This window comes from Taudactylus pleione, unplaced genomic scaffold, assembly GCF_031769625.1.
Source record: "Taudactylus pleione unplaced genomic scaffold, aTauple2 ptg000086l, whole genome shotgun sequence".
In the NCBI taxonomy this organism is placed as follows: domain Eukaryota; kingdom Metazoa; phylum Chordata; class Amphibia; order Anura; family Myobatrachidae; genus Taudactylus; species Taudactylus pleione.
In genome coordinates, this window is record NW_028284488.1 from 28,983,406 (window position 1) to 28,998,095 (window position 14,690).

General features: G+C 39.9%; 1 protein-coding gene across 1 annotated transcript in view; it reads left to right on the forward strand.

Annotated features, from left to right (window-relative positions):
- LOC148529241 (cadherin-related family member 4-like) overlaps positions 1 to 14,690 on the forward strand; it is a 217,735-nt gene that overhangs the window by 48,734 nt on the left and 154,311 nt on the right. The window contains 4 exon segments of the mRNA XM_088468649.1: positions 3,934 to 4,110; positions 6,343 to 6,428; positions 6,906 to 7,028; positions 13,874 to 13,977. Coding sequence (XP_088324775.1) covers positions 3,934 to 4,110; positions 6,343 to 6,428; positions 6,906 to 7,028; positions 13,874 to 13,977 — 490 coding nt within the window.

A 14,690-nucleotide genomic window follows, 5' to 3' on the forward strand; every position in this document is an offset into this window, starting at 1 on the left:
GTTGTTTTGATTGTGGTTTGTTACCATATATAACATATATATTGCTTTGTCTGTATGTTACTTGAGTAGGTGAAGTCTTTTGTCTTTTTTTCCGTTAGTTTTGTCCAATTGTGGGGGTTGATTTTAATGTTTTTCTTTTTTCAACTTTTGTGAAAACCAGTACAAGTATTCAAGTCAAACATCACCGGTAAAGTTTATCAGATTAAAGATCACATAACTTGTGAAATGGAAGAAGTGATTTATATGCTAGAGTGTCCCTGTGGGCTCCATTGTATTGGCCTGACTAAAAGAAAGGCGAAGACAAGATTAGCTGAACATATATATAATATTCAGAAAGGACTCACAACACATAGGACCATATTCAATTTGAGGCGAAAAGTCTGAGGTCGGACTTTTCGCCATCATCGCCATTTTTGCTGGGATAAACTGTCGGACGCGTGCCCGCTTTATCCCAGTACTCAATTAGGATCCGGCGAAAACAGGACCCGGTGGAGAGGTAAGAATGGAAAAGTCATGGGAATTTTCGGGAAATCATCCTGGAACCCCCTAAAGATCACTATGGGTACCCCTGTTTTGGCCCGTGGAAGGTGTCGAGTATTTAAATAGCCGCGGGAGGCGCATAAATGCGCCTATGAAGAAGGGGTGAAGAAGAGCATTTATTTATTTTATTTTTTTAAATAACTATGGCCATCAAATTTGGGGTACATGAAAATGGATGCAAGCATAATTTTAAGTCCCTAAAATGAATTTTAAAAGTTCTTTAAAAATGCACCACCGCTACCAGCCGCATTCTAGAAAACACCTGCCGCATATATGGGGACACCCCCCGGATCGATTTAGCTAGTTTAGAAGTTTGACCCCAATATTTTTTTTTACCCCTAAAATTAAAGTACCTTTTTTTTTTACCCCTAAATTTAAAGTACCTAAGAAACTTTTTCAATTGTTTTTGACACAGAATACTTTAAGGGGACATTGCAAAGGCTGCAGGCTATTTTTTTTTAAGCCTGCACCCCTAAACCCCAATTCTGCACTTCTTTTCCCCATGTATAACATGGTGAAAACTTATCCCTTTTTTTTTAACAAAGACTTTTTGCACCTGCGAAAAGTCTTTGAAATTGAATATGGGGATAAGTGAGACACGCGAAAATGACGTCATAGGCGATAAATTATCGGCGATAGATTATCGCCGATAATGGCTTTTCGCAGACTAATTGAATACCGCCCATGGTTTTGCCAACCACTTTGCAGAATCCCATAATAAAAATCCCTCTTGTCTCAAATTGATGGCCATCCAAAAAAATAAAACAGAATTAGGGGGGAGGAGATGTGGTCCCCCACTTAAAAAAAAATTAAACCGGTGGATCTTCAAATTAAAAACATTGCTACCCCAAGGATTAAACATTGATATCTTACTGAACACATTTTTCATAAAAAGCTTATTAAATATTTTTGCTTTTTTCTAAAATGTTTTAGTATAACCTTTTTATATGGCATCTATTATATACTGTACATTTTATATCCTATATGGTTTTTACACACCTTGAACATAACTTTTTTTAAATGTGGCACCTATTAGATATAATCTTATATATTAACTCTTATTCAAGATGGCTTCTGGAGCACATGGTTACTACTTTTTAAGTATTTTCATTCGGAATTTCCTGTCTTTTAATCAATGAACAATAAAGTTTGTTATTATTTAAGAAAGCCCTTTGCAGACTTCTACTATCCTTGATAAAGAGCAATTAATGCACGAAATGCATTGGAAGCTAACTGTGGGAGGCATCGCCACATTTATCTACTTGGCTGCACATATGGACTGACCACCCACTGCCTGCCCCAATTGACGGCGTCATCCAAAACCAGTATTGGCCACATGCAGCGGGACATGTGCTGCGGTGAGCCACGAGCAGGGATAGTTAGCCCCAGCACTCCACCACATATCTGCCTGGAAACAAATTCTGCTGGATACCATTACCAGCTTCTAACAAGGTAGGGCAAGTTAGGGCTAGCACAGGTTGAGACACATCCTTCTATTAAGGGTATAGAGTCAGCTACTACCTGACCCCACAACCTAATCTCGAAAGAGCTATAAACAGACATATTTTTTGTATTATTCATATGCTTTTTATATTTCTAGGTGCCACTTATATCACTTAATACTATATATGATTATTATTTTATTTGAGCTGCTCCACATTTTTCATTAGTGCGGCCATATTTTTTTATCTAATGTAAAATGGGGGTTAAAAATGTTAATTATAGGATGATGAATGGGCCCCCAAGTGACACTTTAAATACTACAGACCTCCAATATAAACATTGTAGACACTTATTCGTTATCTGGCTGGTAGGAGGCTCCACCAGTGGTAGCTCAGAGACCCCACTAAGTGCACCACTGAGTTCCCTGAACTTCATAAGAGTCATTTAATGTGTTGTGATAACACTTCAGCTGAATAATCTTAATAAAACTGCTTTTAAAGTTTTTTCATAACATTGTTGTGACTCTTCTTTTGTCAATAAAGTGGTACTTTTATTTGCTTTTACATATTGTCATATCATATTGTTAAATATTGATATTGTGCACTATTTTACAGTAAATATACTGTATGTAGTACATTATTATTATCTTGTTATCATTTTGTGTTTACATTACTCTTCACTTGAAGTTACCCCTTTACCTGTCAGAATGTGTGCTAATTTACGCAAGGTATCTTTAGAGAGTTGGTTTCCCGATCTAGGCACAACATACAGTAATAAAATGACAGACTAGGTCAGACGAGAACTTGGGGAAAGGGTAGGGTTGTAAGTCACATTGAACCTAATTCAGAGTAGTATGCAAACCCGATGGTTTGTGCACTACTCTGTTGTTAGAAGATCGACGCATATACTGGTCTTCTACTGCACAATTTCTGCCAGTTCCCCAAAGCCTGATTGACATTGTTTTGGGGTGGGGAGAAGAAATGGGGCTGGCCACTGTTCTGGAAAATTGGGGAGTGTCTCCCTAATGTTTTGGGAGTGCTTAGGTCAGACTTCCTGGCCTCAGTTACGGAGCTGTGAAGGGCAATCTCAGTAACCTCCGGGTTACACAGATGGCCTCGCAGAAGATCCAATGCTGTGTTTCAGGACACAGTACATAAGATCTGCGATGCTGTTAGGAGGAGTCTATTTACACCAGATGCATCTTGCTGCATTAGCATATTAGTTATACGGTATTGCACAACAGCTTCCCTGCGGCTGTACAATACCGTACAACTCTGAATAAGACCCATTGTATGAAAGACAGTTCTCAGTTAGCCTGTATGCAAGGTAGAGGTTAGCATGCACTAAGCCCTGGAGAGTGATAGAGTGGAGAGTGATGAAGTACCAACCAATCAGCTCCTGTCAGTTTACAGGCTGTGATTGAAAAAAAACAGTTAGGAGCTGATTGGTCGGTACTTTATCACTCTCTACTTAATCACTCTCCAAGCCTTAGTGCATCTCCCCCAAGTTGTTGAACATATTTTTATCGCAACTGCTAAAAAATGTAGTTATGTGATGACTATGATTGCATAGCATGAGACAATGCTAATTGTACATCACAATCTCTTGGTATCCAGCTGACGCACATGCAAACATTTTTTAGAAAAATGTAACATATATTTGGCTGCTTCATAGGACCTAAACACATAAAAAGTCACATATACAATAACTCTGAAATTATAATTATTTTCACAAAGTATAATCTGCAAAACTAAAGCACCCTTTACAGATCATACAGTATGTTATAATTATAGTGCACTAGAAATAAAATCTAAACTCATGACTATGCTTTATCCACACATTTGGTATAAACTTAATTTACAGTGGCTGTAAAATTTATTCAACAGCATTTATTTACATTATGAATTCGAACTGGATTTATATGGATTAATTCAAACCCATGTTTTGCAGATTCTGGAATAATTACCTCTATTAAAGGTTTTGATTTTGAAGATGCAGAGCCAAACAGATTTACTATCACAGTTTCTGCAGATGGCCTTCTCCATTCTGACAGTGCTACTTTAACTGTAATTATTGAAAATGTCAATGAACCCCCAGTGTGTGAACCTCAATTTAGGCTAAAAAGAGGTAAGTGTATTATATAGTGCTACTTTGGGTAGCTAAACAGATGATTTCACAATTTGTGTTTTTATAACAATAGTATTCTGTGAATTCCAATGACAGATAAGTACAATAGGGACATTAGATCTTGTTTAACAGAACTTCCATGAAACCCATGGCTACCCAGTGCTGCGAAGGAAAAGGTGGCAGCTTTAGACCGGCGTGCGTTCACTCTGCCGTCGCTTTCTAAGACATAGAGGACATCCTTAAGCCTTGCCGTGCGATGGAGGAAATTGCATACCCTGCCCCTGATGGCAGCGAAAGTGCGCAGCTTTGCGTCCGGGTCTGAATCACCCCCTAAGTGCTGTAGCACAACACATCAGGCATGCCCAAACATTGAAACAATATTACTCTGTGCAATCTATGTCACAGCATACTTGTATGCATTATTCTACAGCAGCAGCTTATTGTACAGTAATAGAGCACTACTAACACCCAAGAAAATGATGCTAGTACAAATATGTAATATGAGTATTGCTATGTTACTCACCAATAGGGGCCAGGTTTGGAGGTCTGTCTGTATCCTCAATCTGAGTTCTGGGTAGGATCTCTGGCGGAATGATCTGTTTGAGCTCTTGTTCATAAGATGTATAGTGTATGGGGATGCGACGCCCACCACCGGTCTTGCGGGACTGCTTAACTTCATCCACCATTTTCCCCTTTAACACACGTTTGATATCATTGTAACATTTTTTTAACATTATAAATGTCCCATCTGCAGCTACTGACAGCATTAACAGCTTCTGTGATGCCAACCCACATTCGTTTCTTTCTGGCCAGGGGGTACAGTGTGCGCGTTCTACCAGGAGACATATAAACAGTGGTACCATTGCATGTACCAGTGCAGAATTTTCTTCATAGGTGAAGTGAATATTGCGCCCAGAGCGCGTCTTCCCGGGCAAAGGACCAGCAGACTCAGCCTTCTCCTCTTCATCCTCCTCTTCATTCCCCCCCCTCATCTTCATTTTCTTCTGCCTCCTCCTTCACCTGCGTGTCTTCATCCTCCTCCTGTGCTTCCTTCCTGGTCAGACAAACCTTCCTCCTCCTGATGACTGTGACTCTGCCTGACAATCACCTCCGGATCCTCCTCCTCCTCCAGCCTCTGCTGAGCTCCCCCAGCTCTCCTGCTTGCCATGCTGCGTCACTGTCTCTGCAGACCACACCACCCCTCTCATTGAATCAGCTCCTCACTCCCTATCAAAGCACAAAATGGTGGCTCAGGGGTTTATATAATGTGTATGATGCCTAAGTCATGGGACTTTGCCCTGCCAATAGGTGATTCTCTTTGTGTCAGTATGCTTGCTGAAATTAAGCTCGCATTCCGGTTGGTCTAAAATTTGCGGCTTTTATTGGCAGTTATCTCGCAAGACGTCGCATGCATATGTGGCTGAAATATCGTTACTTATTACATACGCAAATTGAGAGTGATACTCGCAACTTTAAAACCTGCGATGAGGTGCGAATCCATATGTGCGAATAAACTCACGCCCTATTACATTTGAATAGAATAGTTAACTTATCAGACTGTTATTCCAAATGCAAAACCTCCAATTGCTTGTGCATCCATGAGTCATTGATATCCACAAATCCATATGAGTTACGGAAGCCCTGTTGTTCGACAGTATGTGCTATTGCCCCAATATGAGTATTCCCAATATACCTCCAGATATGTTGGCCTATTGTATCATAGTAATGCTACACCATAATGTAAATTACTATGCAATCCTAAAATTTTACATCAAGCAAATAAAGCTTTGTGTTGCTTATTGTGATCCTTATCAGATGGTGTAATGGTTAGCGTTACTGCCTCACAGCACTGAGGTCGTTGGTTCGATACCCACTTTGGCCCTAACTGTGTGGAGTTTGTATATTCTCCCTGTGCTTGCGTGGGTTTCCTCCGGGTACTCCGGTTTCCTCCCACACTCCAAAAATATACTAGTAGGTTAATTGGCTCCTAACAAAATGACCCCTAGTGTGTATGTGTGTATGTGTGTGTGTGTGATAGGGAATATAGAGTGTAAGCTCCACTGGGGCAGGGACTGATGTGAATGGCCAAATATTATCTGTAAAGCGCTGCGGAAAATGTGTGCGCTATATAAATAACTGGTAATAATAATAATAATAATAATAATCCTTGTGTATATTTAATTAAAAATAAAAATGAATGTGGAAATTAAGTGAATGTTTATTTTTTTTAAGCAAATAAGACGATTGACGAGAATTACCCAATGTTTATACCATTTTATCAAGTGCTTGCAAATGATGATGATGGTGATCCACTAAAGGTAAGAACCACAATTGCTAGTTATTGCCTTGGAGGTTGGATCTAAATATTACGTAGGAAACCCAAATTAGACTTGTATTGGCTGGAATACTATTATGATTTTTTGTAAAGTCTACTAATTACTAAAATAAATATTAAAACACTATGGGGGAGAAGAACTAAGCTCCAGAAAGTGATAAATTGGAAAGTGATAAACTACAAGCCACTCGGCTCCTGTCATCTTACAGGCTTTGTTTGAAAAATGACAGGAGCTGATTGGTTGTTAGTTTATCAGTTTCCAATTTATCACTTTCCAAAGCTTAGTACCTCTGCTCCTATATTATAATAGCAATGCACAAATTCAGAATACTCCAAAGAAGAAATGTTTAAAATATATTTTTCGGTCAATTGATGTTTCTGCTTTCAAACAAACACCAATACTACTTTCTGATAACTATAGTACTAACTGGTAAACTTAAACATGTAAATGTTTTAACAGTATTCAGTACAGTCACAGTCATCTGGACCAACCCCAAATGGATGGTTTTTTGGTGTGGACGAAGGCATAGGATTTGTTTACAGAAATTCATCTACACCATTGGATTATGATGCAGGATATGAGGTGATATATTTATTGCACTTTTATTGTGTTGTTGATAACTTGTGTCTTAGACATATGTACACGCTTCTTTTTACAATAATAATGACTATCTCTGCTCTGGGTGTCAAACAATCCAATAGAAAAAAATGTAGATGACAAACTAGATTGCAAGTTACCATTTCCTGTTGGAAATATTTAATATGTGAATAATTTTATTGAGTGTGTTGTAATAGTTTATTTCAAACTTTGCCTTGTTTACGGCTATACAGAAGGATGGGAATCCAGTATCGCAGATAAAAAAAATTGTCTACAAAATAAACCATAGGAGCACAGGCCATACAACATTAAAATATTATAAACTGGCTATTGAAAATACAGGTTGAGTATCCCATATCCAAATATTCCGAAATACGGAATATTCAGAAATACATAATAATTTTGGCATGACTGAGATAATGAAACCTTTGATTTTTGATGGTTCATTGTACACAAATTTTGTCTAAGGCACACATTTTTAAAAATATTGTACAAAATGACCTATAGGCTGTGTGTATAAGGTGTATATGAACATAAATTAATTTCATTACTGTACACAGACTTTGCTTGAGCGACAAAATTATTGAATATATTGTATAAAATTACCTGCAGGCTGTGTGTATAAGGTGTATATAACACATAAATGCATTATGTGTGTATATTGGGGCCCCATTCCCAAGATATCTCATTATGATATGCAATTATTCCAAAATATGGAATATTCCGTTATCCAAAATACCCCTGGTCCCAAGCATTTTGGATATGGGAGACTCAACCTGTAACTGCGCATAGGGACTGTTTCAATCTCTGTGCATGGAGCTAAGGACAGCTAAACTCCATGTGTACTGAGTTACAGTATACTTATATAGAGTATGCTACCGCACTTACCCTATCCATACACTTGGTTTCATAGCCATCGTAATGATCAGTGTGCACTTGGACCAGCCTTAACCTTGGTGCAAGAGATCAGTCTGAAATCAGATGGTTCCCTGAATAAGCACAACTGTACATTGGGTCTGATTCAGCTTCAGATGGAATTGCAAAGCTGCACGCAAGCAGCTTTGTAAATCTGCATCAGCCTCATAGTGTACAGATGGATGGGGAACAGTTCTGTACAGAACTGAACTGCTGGTGTATTTTGGTATCTGTACCCCTGCTGAGTGATTAACTTTGTTCACATATACTATGGTCAACAAACTGACATAGGTATAAATGGAAAAAAGTGTAGAGAATCTCTAGGACAATATACAGCGAATGAAGGTAAAAATGCTTTTACAGAAATGTGAGGAACAATTACTTTCTAGTAGAGATGTGCACCGACCCTCCGTGTTTTGGTTTTGGAATTGTATCTCCTCGTGTTTTGGATCTGGATTGGTTTTTGCAAAAACCGCCCTGCATGATTTGTTTTTGATTTTGGATCTGTAATTTTTCTAAAAAAATCATAAAAACAGCAAAAATCACATAATTTGGGCCTGTTTTTTTTCCTACAGTATTTTTATCCTCAATAACATTTATTTCCAGTAGTTTCCAGTCAATTTTGACCACCCCACAGCTCACAATATTGATATTTTCATCTAGTTTAGGGACAAAAGGCTCTATCCAGCTAGCTGGCTGACTAAGCTAAGCAACAGCAGTGGGCAGCACTAACATGTGGCAGTTCATCTTCGAACATTGCACAGAGTGGCTTTGCAGTATTAGAGAGGATGGCAGTTTAATAAACTATACCACCCCTAGGAATTTTAAATACCAAGAATGTTTTCCTTAACTAGGTCAGAGGCCCTACGAAGTTGGAATATGTTTATGGACTGAAGACAGGGAAAGGATGGAAAGAATGATTCGTTTTTAATTTATTTAATTTAATGTTTTGATTCTTCAATTTTTTTCTGAGGGAAGATCAATCTCGGATCAAGTTATTCAGGACCTCATTCAGAGTCAGTCGTTGCGGCCGCACGGTCGTAAGGGAAAAGGGGCCGAATATGCAAATGATGCACTCGCAAGTTGCGTCCTTAAGATCGGATCGTTAGCTGGCTGACCAAGGGGAGGATGCGGCCGTAAGACAAAAAATACGCCGTCTTCTCGTACGCATTACACATCATCTCCGGTCATATAAGGATTAATCGAGACCATCGGTAACCATCGGAACTGGTCGTAGAGCTTAAGGTTGTCCATACCCTCTCTTAAGCACTACGATCAGGTCAGTGTACAAACCACCCATGTCACGTGTGCCATGACACTACTTTATTAATTATGCATTGCCATAAAACGCCGTTCGCATAATTAGGCACGCCTGCATTCGAATCTCCACTCCCCCGTTTTCAAGCACCTTCCCCTGTTATCTTCCCCTGTCACCCACAAACGCCTCATTCTGTCACTCAAACTACCGACCTGGCTGTGTTGAAGGAGAGAGAAATTTCTGATCATAGCAGGCTAGTTTGTGCACGCGCATTGCGAACTTTACGCATGTGCAGTTTAGCAAACATCGGTGGTGTATGACCGTGCGGCCGCAATGACCGACTCTGAATGAGGTCCTCAGTTCCTATAAGACACCTTTGATCTGGAGGAGGTTTTTACATTTTTTATACATCATGATCTAATAAAAAAATTAGATGGCCTTGCTTGTGGATGTGCTGCTAGAACATACTGTAAACAGATGTTTACTAGTACTCAGGGAGGTTGTTAGGGATAATGGAACCAAGACTTGCTGTTTACATCAAAGGAAAGCAAAACCAAAAGAGTGATTGTGCTTATCAAACCTTATAATGGCAGAAATTGACTCAAAACACTATAGATATAATGAAAATGATTTTATATAATCAGACAATTCTTAAAACATTTACACATATAGATATAAAAAAGCAATAGAAAGCAGTATAATAATTACTGACAATTGTGTATAGTTAGACTTGCTAAATCGTGTCAACACAAATATTAAAAAATCAATGTGCACTATATCATTATAAATGACGGAGTAAGGTTAGTTCCGTTTGCAATATGGTAATCCTTAATGTATTCGCTTATTTGGTAATGTCAGTATAATAAAGAGCTTGCAGAAAATTGTATCAAAATCACTGTGTATACACGTGAGTAGAATGGTGTAAAACTTTCAAGGCACCTGCTGTGAGAGAGGACTCTTTGCTCCAAATGTAATCAGAGACTTGGAACGCACTCCGCTCTCTGTGCCTCCTGTATAAGATCCCGTGAGGAGTCTTTCCGACCAGGTTATACTCACAGTCCTTGCCAATATGAGAGCCCCACCTTTCACTGTTATGTGCTTATGAGGTCAATTGTCCTGGGTCAGTGCCAGCATGGGAGTTTTGACTGGATGTCACCCTCTTGGTCTACCTCTGCACATCAGCAGGTGAGGATTCAGAGCAAGTTGCCAAATATCAGCTGAAAACACCATCTCCAGAATGGGAATGGCAAAAAGCCGACATTAGCGTAATAGTCACAAATTAACCAGGTAATATCTTTGAGATCTCTTAGTTATTTCCTGGCAGCCACAGAGGAGTTGCTGCCGGGTCATGTGCCACTTGAGCTGACAATTTTTTTCACCAACAGCTCTTTGCATTAGATTTCTGTCCGTCAAAAATAAAGACACAAGTTATGACTTAAACCTAAGATCAAGTATGGTCGCCAAAATATAGTTATGTGATTTCAAGAGATTGATGACCCTTGGATCCTGGCGTAATGAATGATGGGCTTGATCTACAAGTCCGACATACTTAGCAGAATCACTCCTTTTCAGCTCCTCCTTCAGTTTCTCCTGCTGCTTTTGCAAAAGTCTGATTAGGGGAATGACCTGACTCAAGCTGGGAGTGTCTGAACTATCTTCACATGTGCAAGTTCAAAGGGTTTGAGAACCTTGCCCAACATGGAAATTATTCTCCATTGCCCTTGACTAAGGTGCATTCCAGCTCCTATCCCTATGTCATAGGGCATAGTGTAGCCTTGGATGGCCTTTTGCAAATCCTCCATCTGCTGAAGCATATAGAGGATAAAATTCCACCTTGTGTAGTTACTACCTCTTGCAGCTGATGGCAGGGCAAATACAACAGTACTGGCTGGTGCTGCAATCTTCGACATGCAGTTGCTGAATGACAAAAATGTCCCAAAAATATTTAAGAACACTGACAGCATCTCCTGCTGCCCCTGTAATTTTGAAAAAAATGTTGCACCACCAAATTCATTGTGTGAGCAAAACATGGGATGTGTTCGAATTCGTCCACATGTAATGCTCGCACAATATTGGTGGCATTGTCAGAAATCACAAATCCCGAGGAGAGTCCAAGTGGGGTAAGCCATTTTGCAATGATTTCCTTGAGTTTTTCTAAGAGGTTCTTAGCAGTATGCCTCTAAGTTAAACCGGTGATACACAGAGTAACCTGCCTCTGAATGAGCTGGCATTTGTTAGATGCTGCTGCTGCTATTTGCACTGTTGGAGGCAATACGCCTACCCAGTGGGCTGTCACAGTCAAGTAATCTTTAGTTTGCCCTGTCCCACTTGTCCACATATCTGTGGTTAAGTGGAAAGGGGGCACAATGGCATTTCAGAGGACATTAATAAGGTATTTTCTAAATGTCCTTGTATAGATTGGGAATTGTTATTCTAGAGAAGTGGAATCTAGAAGGGACATGGTAGCAGGGACACAGGATCTCAATTAACTGTCTAAACCCCACTGCATTAATGGTGGACACTGGATGCACAGCATAGCTGTTATGGCATTAGTAATCTGCTGTGCAACTGGGTGACTGCTATCATACTTGTTCCCCATTGCGAAGGATTGTTTGACAGTCAATTGTCAATTGGTTAAACTACTAAAAGTAGTCTTCTTCCTGGTCCCCTTCTGGGATGAGTAACCATGGATAGGAGTAAGTCATTCTTATGAAATTGGATGCAGGACTATTTCTGATCACAATTGATGATGTTGATGATGATGCGGGTGTTGGTGGTGGAGATTGTAGGTGCTTGGATCCAGGGAGAAGGGAGCAGCTAGGTGACACTGGACTGATTGTTACATTTTTTTAGCCAAAGTTTCTGAATTTGAAAAACACTTTTCAATTTGATGAATACGCTGCAAGTGACGTGACAGGGAGGAGGTTCCTAGATGGTTAAGGTCCTTACCTCTACTCACCCTTGCTTGGCAAACATTACAGATGGCTTGACAACTGTTGTCCGGATTTGGGTGGAAATGATTCCACACATGAGAAGTGGATTTTTTGCCCAGGCATGACAACAATGGGCTTTTCCTACCATAGGCAACAACTGTTGCCTGATTTACAGTTTTTACACAAACATCCTCAGCATCAACATCCTCATCACCCTTGTTAGCACCAACTACAGAAATATCCTCCTCATCCTCCAGGTGCAATTCCACAGAAGCATCCTCGATTTCTACATCAGCATATTGGCTTGTGCTGCTCATCCCCACATTTGCAGAGGGCACACAAGTAGTGGAAGGATGATCCTCTTCAAGTACAGTATTAGAAAGGTCAGGCCTATGGTGTGACAATATTTTTTACAAATACACTGCGTTTCCACTTACAGTGTCAATATTTTTTACGAATACACTGTGTTTTCCACTTACAGTGAGACAATGTTTGTTCTGAATACACTGCGTTTTCCACTTACAGTGTCACAACATTTTTTATGAATACACTGCGTTTTCCACTTACAGTGTGAATATTTTTTATGAATACACTGCACTTTCCACTTAGTATGACAATATTTTTTACAAATAAACTGTGTTTCACTAGCAGTGTCAATATTTTTTTACAAATACACTGCGTTTTCCACTTACAGTGTGACAATATTTTTTACGAATACACCCCTGCAGCCCCTGCCCCTGGATGGACACAGAAACCCCTAGATGGACACAGCAGCCCCTGCTCTGGATGGACACAGCAGCCTCTGGATAGTCCAGCAGTCCCTGCCATAGATGGACACAACAACCCCTGGATGGACACAGCAACCCCTGGATAGACACAGAAGCCCCTGCCCTTAAAGGACACAGCAACCCCTGGATGGAAACAGCTGCCCCTGGATGGGCACAGCAACCCCTGGATAGGCACAACAGCCCCTGCCCTAGATGGACACAACAATCCCTGGATGGACACAGCAGACCCTGGATAGACACAGAAGCCCATGCCCTTGATGGACACAGCAGCCCCTGGATGGACATAGCAGCCCCTGGATGGATACAGCAGCCCCTGTATGGACACAGCAGCCCTTCTTTGATGTAGCCCTGACAGCCGGGACTCAGCAAGCAAATGGCGCCGATCACCGTGGGGGAGGGACTTTTATACAATCCAAAACCCACAATAATCTGACAGCGGGATGATGACATTTTTCCTCACTTTGAGATCCGAGTCAGACGGGAAACCCTGAGCCAGACTCTGATCTCACTTCGGATCTACAAGTTCGGGTGGGCCAGGTTCTCGGAGAACCGGACCTGCTCATCTCAACTTCCTAGCATCTCTACTTCCTAGCTATAAAGCTTTCTTTTCTATTGTACCACTTCTCATGTAACATAGATATAAATTGATAATACAGACTAAAATAAACTAGAAATCACAATTTAGTAATTATAGGCGATAGGTACTGAATAAATAAAAGAGGAATCTGGTGATATGTTGAACCCCAATAATTTCTTTTACATATTTTAAATTTTATCTTTTCTACCTTTAATCATTTATTATTTCAATATTTACGTAATATATTTTATCTCTTAAATTCAGTAGGACGAGTCTAGAAAAGGCATATAAAATGTAGAGAAAAACAAATATTGCTATGCTGTTGAAAAGCTACTTAACATTTTTTTTGTTTAAATCAGGAATTCAGGCTCATATTAAGAGCAACAGATCCAGGTAATCTTTTCTGTGAAGGAGGACTAATAATCCGTATTAAAGACACAAATGACGAGGAGCCAATATTTGAGTAAGTTTTTATATATTTATTTTAAGTTATGCATGAACTGTATATCATTTAAATGACTGAGTTTCTGTATACCTTTATGTGTGATTTTATAGTGTATGTAATATGTATGTTGAATGTTGAAAGTCTGTTTCACCGTTCTCATTCTTTCAATGTATGGTGGCTAGGATTTGCATGTTGATAATAAACTGTGTGAGTTTTGTTATGTGATCTGTATGGTCCCCACCTAACAGCTTTATGTTAGTTAAAATCTACAAAAATTTACAGCTTGGCCTGAAGTAAAGCTGAGCTCATATTGGGCCTGATTCATTACGGATTGCAACTGTGATTGCAATAGCGATTACACAAGCAGTTCCACTGCGATAGTATGCTAATCCATTCCGATTGCTATGCTGCTGCAGCACAACATAAGGACGCCCACTTTACATTACACACATCCGTAATCCGTAGTAAGACTGCGAAACCATTGGTAACATCGAGTACCATCGCAGCCTCACGCACACTTGCACATGGTCTGATCTTACTCAGGAATTGCTAACCTCATCGCATGCTATGAGTACTCAGACAGCATAAGGTATCGCAGTGGATCATTTATGCATGTCCATGCAATGGCGTTCAAATGCACTGGCACATCTGCGTTTGGCGACCACCCGTCTGTCACCTCCCACAAACAACACTTCCTGTCAATCACTCTGCGATGGGTCTGCATAGTCACT